The sequence below is a fragment of the Ictalurus punctatus genome, chromosome 8 (genome assembly GCF_001660625.3).
Source record: "Ictalurus punctatus breed USDA103 chromosome 8, Coco_2.0, whole genome shotgun sequence".
In the NCBI taxonomy this organism is placed as follows: Eukaryota; Metazoa; Chordata; class Actinopteri; order Siluriformes; family Ictaluridae; genus Ictalurus; species Ictalurus punctatus.
Window position 1 is genome coordinate 1040001 of NC_030423.2, and position 13194 is coordinate 1053194.

The 13194-nt window shown below is 43.6% G+C and overlaps 1 protein-coding gene across 1 annotated transcript in view; it reads right to left on the reverse strand.

Annotated features, from left to right (window-relative positions):
• ntrk3a (neurotrophic tyrosine kinase, receptor, type 3a) overlaps positions 1-13194 on the reverse strand; it is a 179347-nt gene that overhangs the window by 59770 nt on the left and 106383 nt on the right. Inside the window, exons 6-11 of the mRNA XM_017475136.3 lie at positions 12266-12408; positions 12007-12148; positions 9656-9952; positions 8896-8913; positions 8443-8528; positions 3936-4038 (exon numbers count right to left, since the gene is read on the reverse strand). Of these exons, the coding sequence (XP_017330625.1) occupies positions 3936-4038; positions 8443-8528; positions 8896-8913; positions 9656-9952; positions 12007-12148; positions 12266-12408 (789 nt within the window). The remainder of the gene's footprint in view (positions 1-3935; positions 4039-8442; positions 8529-8895; positions 8914-9655; positions 9953-12006; positions 12149-12265; positions 12409-13194) is intronic.

Here is a 13194-nt window from a genome sequence, read left to right on the forward strand (position 1 = left end):
GTCTCTCTCTCTTTCCCTACTCTATCCTATCTGTCTGTCTGTCTCTCTTTCCCTACTCTATCCTATCTGTCTCTCCCTCTTTCCCTACTCTATCCTATCTGTCTGTCTGTCTCTCTTTCCCTACTCTATCCTATCTGTCTCTCCCTCTTTCCCTACTCTATCCTATCTGTCTGTCTGTCTCTCTTTCCCTACTCTATCCTATCTGTCTCTCTCTCTCTCTTTCCCTACTCTATCCTATCTGTCTGTCTCTCTCTCTTTCCCTACTCTATCCTATCTGTCTGTCTCTCTCTCTTTCCCTACTCTATCCTATCCGTCTGTCTCTCTTTCCCTACTCTATCCTATCTGTCTGTCTGTCTGTCTCTTTCCCTACTCTATCCTATCTGTCTGTCTCTTTCTCTCTGCCTCTTTCATCCTGTCTGTCTGTCTCTCAATATCTATCTATCTACCTATCTATCTATCTATCTATCTATTGTCCTTGTTCTCTCTCTCACCCGTCACCCTGACTATCTCTCTCTATTTTATTCAATGTCTCTCATCTTCCCTGTTCCATTCTGTCTCTCTCTCCTACTTCATTCTCTCTCCCCTCTTCTCTTTGCCCATTTCATCCTCTCCTTCTCTCTCTCTCTCCCCCTCTCTTTCTTTCTCTCTCTCCCTCTCATCCTGTCAATCTGTCTCTCTCTCTCTCTCTCTCTCCCCCTCCCTCCTATATAATCCTATCTGTGAGTCTCTTTTCCCTATTCCATTCTGTCTCTCTCGCTCCTATTTCACCCCTCCCCCGTCCCCCCCCCCCGTCCCCCCCTCTCTGTGTTTTATTGCCTGGCAGAGTGCTGCATGGTGCTGAATGCAGAACAGCGGAACCAGACGACACGGAGAGTGTGAATGTAAACAGCTGACGCTCCATCCAGCCGTAACGCGCTGGCACGCTCGTCCGCTCCGCCCCACCCCCTCCCCCCCTCCCCCTCCACTCCTTTCTCTTCCCGTTTCCGCTCCTTTAATTTCTGTATCCACCGGTGTTACCAGCTTAATCTGCTTTTAATTAACGCTGAAGAAAAAACCCCAACATCTCATCGCTTATAAAACAGTGAACAGGAACGTGGAAGCAGGGAGGAGGGGTGAGAAATCGGGGAGAAAGAACAAGTGGAGAGGTTGTTCAGCCAGAGGAACTGAAACAAATAAAACAACCACACACACACACACACACACACACACACACACACACACACACACACACACACACAGCATTTCCCTGCAGCAATGGAGAAAATGAGGTGAAGTGAATAGAGATGGCAAAACGCCAAGAGTGAAAAACAATCATGCCCACTCGCACTCTGTTAGAATGAGCTACACTCATTTATATTCAGCTTCATACACAAAATACTAAAAAAAAAACAAACAAAAAAACACGTCAAATCAAACACCTCAGAGACAAAAAGATCAGACAGGATTACTTCTCCATACGATTTGTAATCTCTAATGTAACTATTATCACGGATTTCAGTCACATTTCTTCGGAATGTTTACGACCGCACGGACACATCCGGAAATATCCCACCGTATTTCTCCGTACGCTCTATTCGGACGGGATTAGTTTACTTATGGGATCAGTATGACTGATCACACTCGCAGAAATATGGGCGTGTCTTTAAAAAAAAAAAATCCATGCATACTACACACACAGACCCCATTTTAATCCAAACGGCTTGTTGTAGGGGGTGTGGCTGTTAGTGAGTCACATGACCATATAAGGTATGCAAACTGTACCTGTACTCACCGAAACCCCAGTACAAAAAAAGGATCAACTTTTGCAGGAGAGCGAGGACGCGATTCTTTTCTCACAGTATATATAACGCAATCGTCTTTCTATCTATAGAGTCTACTGTTGTTCTTTTCTTTCTATACGGGTATATGTCACTATACACCACCCATGCTCACGACACAGTGGAACGCTCGGGCGCTGTAAGTCGTACACAGTGCGCTGTGTACTCAAGAGGATTTCATTCTGTTGGAAACTTTTATGACGCAGAAGATGAACGCTTTGTTTATAACTAGTTATTAAATGAATGATCAATCAATCGTTATGTAGTGAGCGTTGTGTCTACCTACAGCAAGTGAGGCAAGAGTCGCTCGGACAAAACAGACCGTGAACAAGTACATGTGTAGAGTTTTGGCTTTGAACTGCATGTGAGCAGTGAAATGAATTCTGACAGACCTCATGTGTAATATTCACTTTAGTAGGTCTCATCTGTTGTGTTTGAAACCCGGATCCAGTTCACACACACACACACACACACACACACACACAGCTTGGCAGAGACAGCTTAGCAGTTGAGGTTCTGCGATCAGAAGGTTACAAGTTCAAATCCCACGATTGCCAGGAAGCCACTGGCAGGCTCCTGATCCAAGCCCTTAGCTTTCATCTGCTCAGCTAAGCTTGGACTGGATTCCGCCTCTCTGGATAAAAGCATCTGCCAAATGACTACATGCGATGTAGGAGCAGACTATATTAAGAAGGAGATGGAAATGTGATGGCAGCAAAAATCTGGCAAAGCCGTCAAAAAAGAATGAAAGTGACAGACAGATTTAAAACTGAAATCACGGCCAAATCATTTCCTCGCCAGTTAAAGCCTCATGTCTGTGTTACCTTCTGGTTCTCCATTTTAGTTATGATGTCATAGCTAGTCTTGCCGGAGTCCCTGATATCACTCACACACAGTAGACTGTCCTTAACCATTACAGGACAATAACCATACCTAATAATCTCTCCCTCTCTTTCCCTCTCTGTCTCTCTCTCTCTCTGTCGAGCTACACATGATACTCCTGAGATGCCGGTGATCCTGACCCCTTCTGCTCTCCGGATCTGCCTGATCCATCCTGATGTCCTGCTTCTGGATGGAGTTCTCATCTATTAGAAGTCACATGCTGCTGCTGAGGATGTCCCACATGGTGCAGACTAAAGATCATTGAGATTACTGAGGACAGTTCCACTTAAACACCATAAAGATAGACCTCAGTTCATATGAACTGTTATGCTGTTATAACTGTTATATCACCACAAACGGTTCTACACTCGTAGAAACAGACTTCCAGTAGAAACTGTAATGAACTTCCTGGTTACACGCCTGCACTATTTGAGCATGCAGTCTTAGCACATTTATAGAAGGGGTGTATTTATTTATAATCGCACTATCCGGTGTCACCCAGATGAGGACCAGTGGAAGCAAGGAAACATGGAACCAGACAGCCAGAGACCTACATAACCAATGAACAAAGAATCTAGAGACCCGAGGAATAGAAAAAAAAACAAGGAACCCAATGCAAGTGACCGAGATAACCAAGGAACTGGGAAACCAGATACCGATGGAACCAACAAAACCGAACACCCAGAGAGCGCAGGAACTGGGTAATGAAGGAAGTATGGAACTAGAGACCTATAGAACCCACAAAATTAAGAAGCCTGAAGCGGGCCAGGGATATAGGCAATAATGGAAATAAGAAATCAAACACCTATATTACCATGAACGCCAAGGAACCATGGAACCAGAGATATAGGTAATGAAATAATCAAGAATTCAGATACTAAAAGAACGACACTAACGAAGGAACCAGAGAGAAATTAGGAACCATCGACCTAGGTAACCAAGGAAGTTGGTAATGGGGGACTTAATAAACCGAGGGACCCAAGGAACCAGAGAGCCAGGGGCCTAGTTAACCAAGGAACTGGGAAAATGACTATGGATGATAACCATCACCCCGATCTTCAAATCTCAATCAAACAGCTCCAACGTTTAAGTAGAACAAAAACCTAAACTTCCATCGTCAAATGTAAAATATCCTCCCACCGACCTGAATGAATACGCAAAACAGTAACGCATATTGTTATTTTTTTCTCTCCATCATGCTGAGCCTCATGCTGAGGCTGTTTACACACTTCTTACCTTTCATGCCGAACTTGGAGCGCCTGCCGTATTTGTTAATGAGGACAAACATGACGAGGAGGAGGACGCAGGCGAAGCCAGCCAAGCCCACTGCGATAGACACCTAGAAACACAAACACACACATTAATGCTTTTTCCTTTCCTCACGGAGAACACGTGAAAAATGACACAGATTTCACGGAGAAACAAATCATCTTGCTAATCTGCACTTAAGAGATGAAGTGCAGATAAACTCGTATAAACGTATAAACTCCCACACGAGCACTGCAGAACTTGACAAACCTTTGCTTTACATGACTGATGCGGAACGTTTTCGATTCCTCCAACACGAGTCGGGGGCGGCTGGATCACATTTAAACTTATTCGTTTTTTTCAGAAGCTTTTATCCAAACAAGCTTACAAGTGAGTCAGAACCCGCTCTGAGATCTACAGCTAAGGTTCCTGCCCAAGAGTCCAATAGTGGCAAACCTCCTAATCAAATAAGTCTTAACTTGTGATAGCAGATGAGATCATCACCAGCAAGGCCATGTTCTTGTTCAAAACACAAAGCCACAGGTCCAACACCAGAACAAAACGGTGAGAAAGTATATGGATCTGGGGAACCAGAGAACTATGCATGCAAAGAACTATGAACCAGGAATGAAGGAAACGGGAAACGAGGGAATAAGGAATTCAAGGAACTAGAGATCCAGGAAGAACCAGAAACCAGGGATTTTGTGAAACCATGAGATTAGGGACCAATATAACTAAAAACTCAGGATTTAAGAAAACCCAAAACTAAAGAGAAACAGGAACACATGAAAGCCATGAAACTAGCTAACCAAGGGATCCGAAGCTATGGAACTAGGAAGCAAATGAATCAAGAAACCTTGGGACCAGGGTAGCACTTTTCCACTGGCTTGGCTTGTTAAATTATCCATAAACGTCCATGCCGTCATTAGTACCACTGCCGTGTAAAAGCCCAGCAGCACTGAAGTACCCATGCTGAATTTGGTTCCGCTTCCACGAGAGCCAAGCAGGGACATGTGGGCGGAGCTAAAATAGTGCACAATATCAAGCACATTCGCACAATTGCCCCGATCAAAGTCCAGAAATCTTCAATGTCTGCCTGTTATTGACTCTTTTAAAAGCCTGTTGCTGATTTGTGGGTTTAGGAAAACAGACATGCAAAACATATCTAAAGATCTGAGGAACCAGAGAACTACGCATTTGGGAAAAGAAAGAAGAAGGAACAAAGGAACGAGAGAAGTAGAGGAACAGAAAACTAACTCGGAGGGAAGTATAGAACTGGGAACCAACTTAAGTATGGACGTCAAGGACAAGGTAAATAGAAAACTAGGGATTTGAGAAAACAAGGAATTGCGAGCGGACCAACAAACTGTGGATCAGAGGAACCGAATAATGGAGGAATGGAACCAGGAAATTAGGGGAAATGGGAAACTATATAACTATGAATCGAGGAGGGAATTATGAAACAGTGAACCGAGGAACCGTACAGAACTACAGAAATACAGAGCCATGAGAACCAGGGACCCAGGAACCGTACAGAACTATAGAAATACAGAGCATGAGAACCAGGAACCCAGGAACCGTACAGAACTATAGAAATACAGAGCATGAGAACCAGGAACCCAGGAACCGTACAGAACTATAGAAATACAGAGCATGAGAACCAGGAACCGTACAGAACTATAGAAATACAGAGCATGAGAACCAGGAACCCAGGAACCGTACAGAACTATAGAAATACGGAGCATGAGAACCAGGAACCGTACAGAACTATAGAAATACGGAGCATGAGAACCAGGAACCGTACAGAACTATAGAAATACAGAACATGAGAACCAGGAACCGTATAGAACTATAGAAATACGGAGCATGAGAACCAGGAACCGTACAGGACTATAGAAATACGGAGCATGAGAACCAGGAACCGTACAGAACTATAGAAATACAGAACATGAGAACCAGGAACCGTACAGGACTATAGAAATACGGAGCATGAGAACCAGGAACCGTACAGAACTATAGAAATACGGAGCATGAGAACCAGGAACCGTACAGAACTATAGAAATACAGAGCATGAGAACCAGGAACCGTACAGAACTATAGAAATACAGAGCATGAGAACCAGGAACCGTACAGAACTATAGAAATACGGAACATGAGAACCAGGAACCGTACAGAACTATAGAAATACGGAGCATGAGAACCAGGAACCGTACAGGACTATAGAAATACGGAGCATGAGAACCAGGAACCGTACAGAACTATAGAAATACAGAGCATGAGAACCAGGAACCCAGGAACCGTACAGAACTATAGAAATACGGAGCATGAGAACCAGGAACCGTACAGGACTATAGAAATACAGAGCATGAGAACCAGGAACCGTACAGAACTATAGAAATACAGAGCATGAGAACCAGGAACCCAGGAACCGTACAGAACTATAGAAATACAGAACATGAGAACCAGGAACCGTACAGGACTATAGAAATACGGAGCATGAGAACCAGGAACCGTACAGAACTATAGAAATACAGAGCATGAGAACCAGGAACCCAGGAACCGTACAGAACTATAGAAATACGGAGCATGAGAACCAGGAACCGAGGAACCTGGAAAACCAGGTGAAGGACTGAGCACTTAACAACACAAGTCTTGTTTTTAATTTGTCTAAGCACATTCACAAACCTCAATGATGCCCTTCATTACGCATGACACATAGAAGTTCACATGACGGACTTTAAGGCCACTTTTTGACCTTTTAGGCTAAAACGAGACAACCCGAGGTCCCGTATCCGTCCCGAGATCCGTCCTGAAATGAAGGAACGGAGAGCGTTTTTTAATCAAGAATTCCCTTCGACAGTGCAATTTGTTCCAAGACCATGGCTTAATCCGTGTCCAGAATGGCGCCGAGTCGCGGAATAATCCTGTGTAAAAACAAATCGAAAAATAAATGGAGAGTAAAAAACAAAAAAATAAAATAAAATAAAACGCAATGCAGAGAGTGCTTCATCATCTCACAGAAAGACTGGAATAAGCATACACACTCAGAATGATAAGGCTAACAGTGACAGGATTTCTGCATAAAGGACTAAACACACACACACACACACACACACACACACACACAGTGAGAGTGTGAGAGGATTAGCCTGACTTCCAGACCATTTCTATAAAGACGTTTTCATGCTCCAATCCGTGGACAAACAAGATTTAACGAACTTTTCCTCCACGCTCGATCGAGCGGCAAAGTGGCGTGAAACTTTTATTACTCGAATATTTCTTTCCCATAAACACACTTTAATAAGACGTCTGGAATATTCAGATTGCAGCTGCAAACGTAAAATCCCATAGAATAAATATTTCTCTCCCTCAAAAGAAACACCGCCGGATTGGTCGAGACATTCCGCACAGCCATCCAGGTCTTCTCTCTTTTTTTTTTTAAACTCCCATTCATCCATTCGTCCGTTCATTTATTTAATTATTTATTTAGCCTTCTGTGCGTTTCGTATCGACGCCGATCCGGTAATCACGGACATTTGTATCGTAAGAGGATCCTTATTTCCACACGTCCTTACTGGAGCACGTAGGCAAACGGATCGGCTGGGCGTTTGTCTAAACGCGGCCCTGACGGCGCGCAGTAACGTGTCGAAAATCCCCAAGTCAGGTAAAAGCAGACAAAAATAAAGAAATAAAAAACCTGCAATAAAGCCGTACGAAGGAGGGGGAAAAAAAAAAAAAAAACGCTCTCTATAATTAAGACCTTCAAACGCTCAGAGGCTCGGCTCCCCGAACGCGGCGCTATTAAAAACACCCCCTAATCTCTATCCAGCCAATTACAACGCAGCCATGAGCTAAACGACATTTTTAAGAAGCCGTAAAACACGCAGGCTACAAAAGGACGAAGGAGAGGAAAATGAAAGGAAACTATAAAGAGGATTAAAGTAGCTCGAGTTTAACTCCGTCTCCGGGTTTATCCCTGTACCTGCCTGCGAAGACAAAAAGGACACAATGCTTCTCCGTACTATTTTTTCTTTCCTTTCCAGATTTAGTACTATAGGCTACAATTCCCACATGCCAGCTCCGCCCCCTCTCACCAATCACCGTTATTGGATCATTTGCGTTTATGTGAAGAACATAAAATTTTATAAGGCTGTGATTTGCGGCCGCGCTACCGAACACTTTCGGACCAATCACGATCCAGAATTCGGCAGTAACGTGCTTTCGGGGCGTCTGGAGGACATCCTGAGGACGCCGCTTGTCGTAACGGTGTGAACTTGAAGATTTTTGTCGATTCTCAGTCGCGTCACATTGCGGTTAGCGAAGGGACGTGTCAGACATTTGGAGCTGGAGATCGTTCAGTTAAAGAAGTGAATGAAACCCGAGCGCAAAACTCAGATCTCAATCCAAACACGTAAATAATAGAATATTTAGGAGTTTATTCAGAACTCAGACGAGTAATTGAGAATAAACGGTAGGTAACGGGCGCGCGCTCACCCCGAACGTGTCCTCTTCAGGCCGGTGCGTGACAGTGATGGTGGGAGTCAGACTCGGACTCACAGGAGAGTGAGCTGTGGGGTGAACTGTGAACACAACACACACACACACACACATCATCATCATCATCATCATCATGAGTCTACACGGTGTATTATGTACTTGTATGTGTCTGTATATGAAACGATGGAATTTTACTCATGGCATCAACAAAGCATCAATCCATCAGTCTGTCAGTCTGTCCATCCATCTATCCATCCATCTGTCTGTCTGTGTATCCAACTGTCTGTCTGTCTTTCTGTCTGTGCATTCAACTATCTGCCTATCCACCTGTCTGTGTGTCCAACTCTCTGTCTACCCATCTGTCTGTCTTTCTCTCTGTTTATCCGACTGTCTGTCTGTCTGTCTGTAATGTAGATGAAAGTGGGACGCTGTCAGCAGAAGTGTACTCACCGAATTCTACATAGTCTCCTGGGAATAAAGAGAAAAAGAGCAGTACATCAGTATCAGTACATCATATTAACAATGATACATCATCCTCTCTCTCTCTCTCTCTCTCTCTCTCTCTCTCTCTCTCTCACACACACACAACAAATAAAATCCCCATGAGAACTCCTTCCATCATTAACCTCATTAACCCTTTTTACACTTACAGTGTTTATCTCACATCCCTATTCACTACTGAATCACATACTGATGATGATGATGATGAAGATGAAGATCATCAGCCGGGATGTGTTTAACGTCTGAACTACGAGGCCTGTTAAATTCTGGCTCCTGATTGGGTCAGAAGGTGTCGATTAATTCTCTCTAACAGCGGCTCTGACAGCTGCGCAGGTTTATATAAACGCGCTCGTTCTAATACGTTATCGTTTCTATAGCAACGGCCCGTTCACGGCGACTCGTACGGCAGACGCCTCACTGATCATAAACAACTTAAGAAATGTGTTCCTGTAAGGAGACACGTATGGAAGGAGTCTCCAGCGTCAGAGGTAAAGCTGTAACTGGAAGTTCTCCACATGTTCAGCTTTCCCAGATCGAAATATTCACTCACCAATTATTATGAAAATGAATGATTACTACCGATATTAATGACTACGTACTAGTCAATATTATACGTATATATCTTTTTGTTCTGATGTTAATGTTACCTGTTTTGCTTTCAGACAAACATGATGACAAAAAAAATTATTCAAAGAAGAGAAATTTTTACCGTCAAACGGCGCTCCCATGAAGTGGGCGTCGACCATTTTGGTGGCCACGCCCAGGACGTTGCGGGCCTCCAGTGTGTAGTTGCCGTTGTTGTGGTGGGTAGGGTTTTTGAAGATGAGGCAGCCCTCGAGCGAGTCCCGATAAACCTCGGCCTCCATGCGGACGTAGTCGGTCTGCGGCAGCTCCACGTCTCTGTAGAAGAAGCGCACCGCGGGCAGCGGCTGGCCTCGGACGATGAACATCATGCACGTGTCGTGCCATTTCTCCGGGTTCTCGAATCGCACGATGGTGGGAGGGACTGCAGACGAGACGGGGAGACGGAGGGTTTAAAATAGCGTTAACGGTTAACAAACACTAAAAGGTGTGATGAAGCGGAGTCACGGCGAAGTGTTTTATTCCTCTTGTACCACGGCAAGTTGCCGAGTTATTCAGGTGACACGTCGTACTTTTTATCCGTTTACTGCTACATTTAATGTTAGTTGTTGTCACCGTGTAGCAGATGTATAGCGCCATGTCGTTCCCTCACCAGTCTTTCTTTTTAATCAGACAAAAGAAAAAAAAACGCAGCTTGCCATGTTGCTAAGCAACAAAAAGCGTAAACTCAAAAAGCTTAAAGTTAAAAGCTTTACCTCTGACACTGGAGACTCCTTCCATAACTGTTGAACAAACGTCTCCTTACTTCATTACCACACGATTATTTGAACATTCTGTTCACGTGGACAGTCCACTGTACAGTTCCTGTGAGCGAGCTGTTACTATAGAAACAATAACACATCAGAGCGAACATGTGACCTTCCCTGCTGGTCCATCAACGAAGGACTCTTCTCCATAAACACGTAATCACTGTAACGCTCATCCTCTCGTCACGTGTCAGACGCTCACAGCCTGTAATTACCGTCGTCTAAAACACACGTGACCGTCCACATCCACCCACACACACGTTTTACACTTCTACATCCATCTCTAACATCTGAGATGTCCATCAGTGAGCGGAGCAGCTTCTCGTTCATCCTCATGTTGACTCGGAAAGACTCCTGTCGCAAAACCTCAACACTTCACAAAGCAACACTGGGACCATCGATTTTTCACAGCTTGACTCCTCCCCCTCCCATACATATGCATTGGAGATAATGGAGATGGAGAGGATGGAAATGGAGAAGATTAAGATGGAGATGGAGATTAAGAGGATGGAGGTGGAGAGGATGGAGATGGAGGTGGAGATGGAGAAGATGATGATGGAGAGGATGGAGGTGGAGATGGAGAGGATGGAGATTGAGATGATTGAGATGGAGAGGATGGAAAAGGAGATGATTAAGATGGAGATGGAGACTAAGAGGATGGAGGTGGAGATGGAGAGGATGGAGATGGAGAAGATGAAGATGGAGAAGGAGAAGTTGAAGATGTTGAGGATGGAGGTGGAGATGGAGAGGATGGAGATTGAGATGATGGAGATTGAGATGAGATTTAGAGGATGGAGATAAAGATGGAAAGGATGGAGGTGGAGATGGAGAGTATGGAGATGGAGGAGATGGAAATGAAGATGGAGCTTGAGAGGATGGAGGTGCAGATGGAGAGGATGAATATGGAGAAGATGAAGATGGAGATGGAGGAGATGAAGATGGAGAGGATGGAGGTGGAGATGGAGAGGATGGAGGTGTAGATTGAAATGATTGAGATGGGGAGGATGGAAATGAAGATGGAGATTGAGAGGATGGAGGTGCAGATGGAGAGGATGAATATGGAGAAGATGAAGATGGAGATGGAGGAGATGAAGATGGAGAGGATGGAGGTGGAGATTGAGATGGGGAGGATGGAAATGAAGATGGAGATTGAGAGGATGGAGATAAAGATGGAGAGGATGGAGAGGGAGATGGAGATGATAGAGGTGGAGAAAGAGAGGTTGGAGATGGAGAGGATGGAGAGGGAGATGGAGATGATAGAGGTGGAGAAAGAGAGGTTGGAGATGGAGAGGATGGAGAGGGAGATGGAGATGATATAGGTGGAGAAAGAGAGGTTGGAGATGGAGAGGGAGATGGAGATGATATAGGTGGAGAAAGAGAGGTTGGAGATGGAGAGGATGGAGAGGGAGATGGAGATGATAGAGGTGGAGAAAGAGAGGTTGGAGATGGAGAGGATGGAGAGGGAGATGGAGATGATATAGGTGGAGAAAGAGTGGTTGGAGATGGAGAGGATGGATGGGAGGTGGAGGGTTAGGGTTAGAACTGTAAATAAGAAAGAGTGTTTGGAGGAATCGGAGGAAGAACAGATGTGGTGATTATAAAAGAACTTAAAATCCAGAGAGAGAAATAGAAAAAAGAAGAAAGACAGACAGAAGTGGAGAAGGTGACTTACACTGGACGGAGAGGTGGACAGTTGTGTTGCTCATGCCCACGATGTTCTCGGTGGTGCAGGGCAGCAGGGACAGGTTATCATCCCGACTCACGTTAAACAAGGTTAACGTCAAAGAGTGCACGTGAGGAGGAAACTGAGTGGCCTGGAAATGAAAAAGAATAACGTTAAACATGATCACGTGTAACACACACTTACGTGTGACACACACACACACACACACACACACACACACACAGACACACACACTCGGAGTGTTTACCTGTTGTGTGCTGATGGAGTGCAGTGAGTTAACCTTCCAGTCCACATCAGGAACCGGAACTCCAGACCCGTTACACGTGATGGTAACCCGATCTCCCTCATTCACCGTCAGGCTGCTGTGTGTCACGCTGATTTCTGGAACATCTGCACAAACACAGACAGAGAGACACGTCAGAGGGAGACGTCAGAGAGAGACGTCAGAGAGAAAAGTCAGACAGAGACATCAGACAGAACAGTCAGAGAGAGACGTCAGAGGGAGACGTCACAGAGAAAAGTCAGACAGAGACATCAGACAGAACAGTCAGAGAGAGACGTCAGAGGGAGACGTCAGACAGAACAGTCAGAGAGAACAGTCAGAGAGAACAGTCAGAGAGAGACATGCTACATGTCTCTCTCATACAGAGCAGCATGGTGTTACATGTCTCAGAAGCATGTGTTAGGCTTTAAAATAAAATTAATTAAAATCAATAAAAAAATAAATACACTTATTTTTTTTTATTTTTTTTTTTAGGTAGGAAAGAAAATAAACTTCCAACTAAATGAATAAAGTACTACTATTACTACTACAACTAATAATAATAATAATAATAATAATAATAATAATAATAATAATAATAACTACTACTACTACTACTACTAATAATAATAATAATTACTACTACTAATAATAATAATTACTATTACTACTACTACTACTACTACTACTACTAATAATAATAATAATAATAATAACTACTACTACTACTACTAATAATAATAATAATAATTACTACTACTAATAATAATAATTACTATTACTACTACTACTACTACTAATAATAATAATAATAATAATAACTACTACTACTACTACTAATAATAATAATAATAATAATTACTACTACTACTAATAATAATAATAATAATTACTACTACTACTACTAATAATAA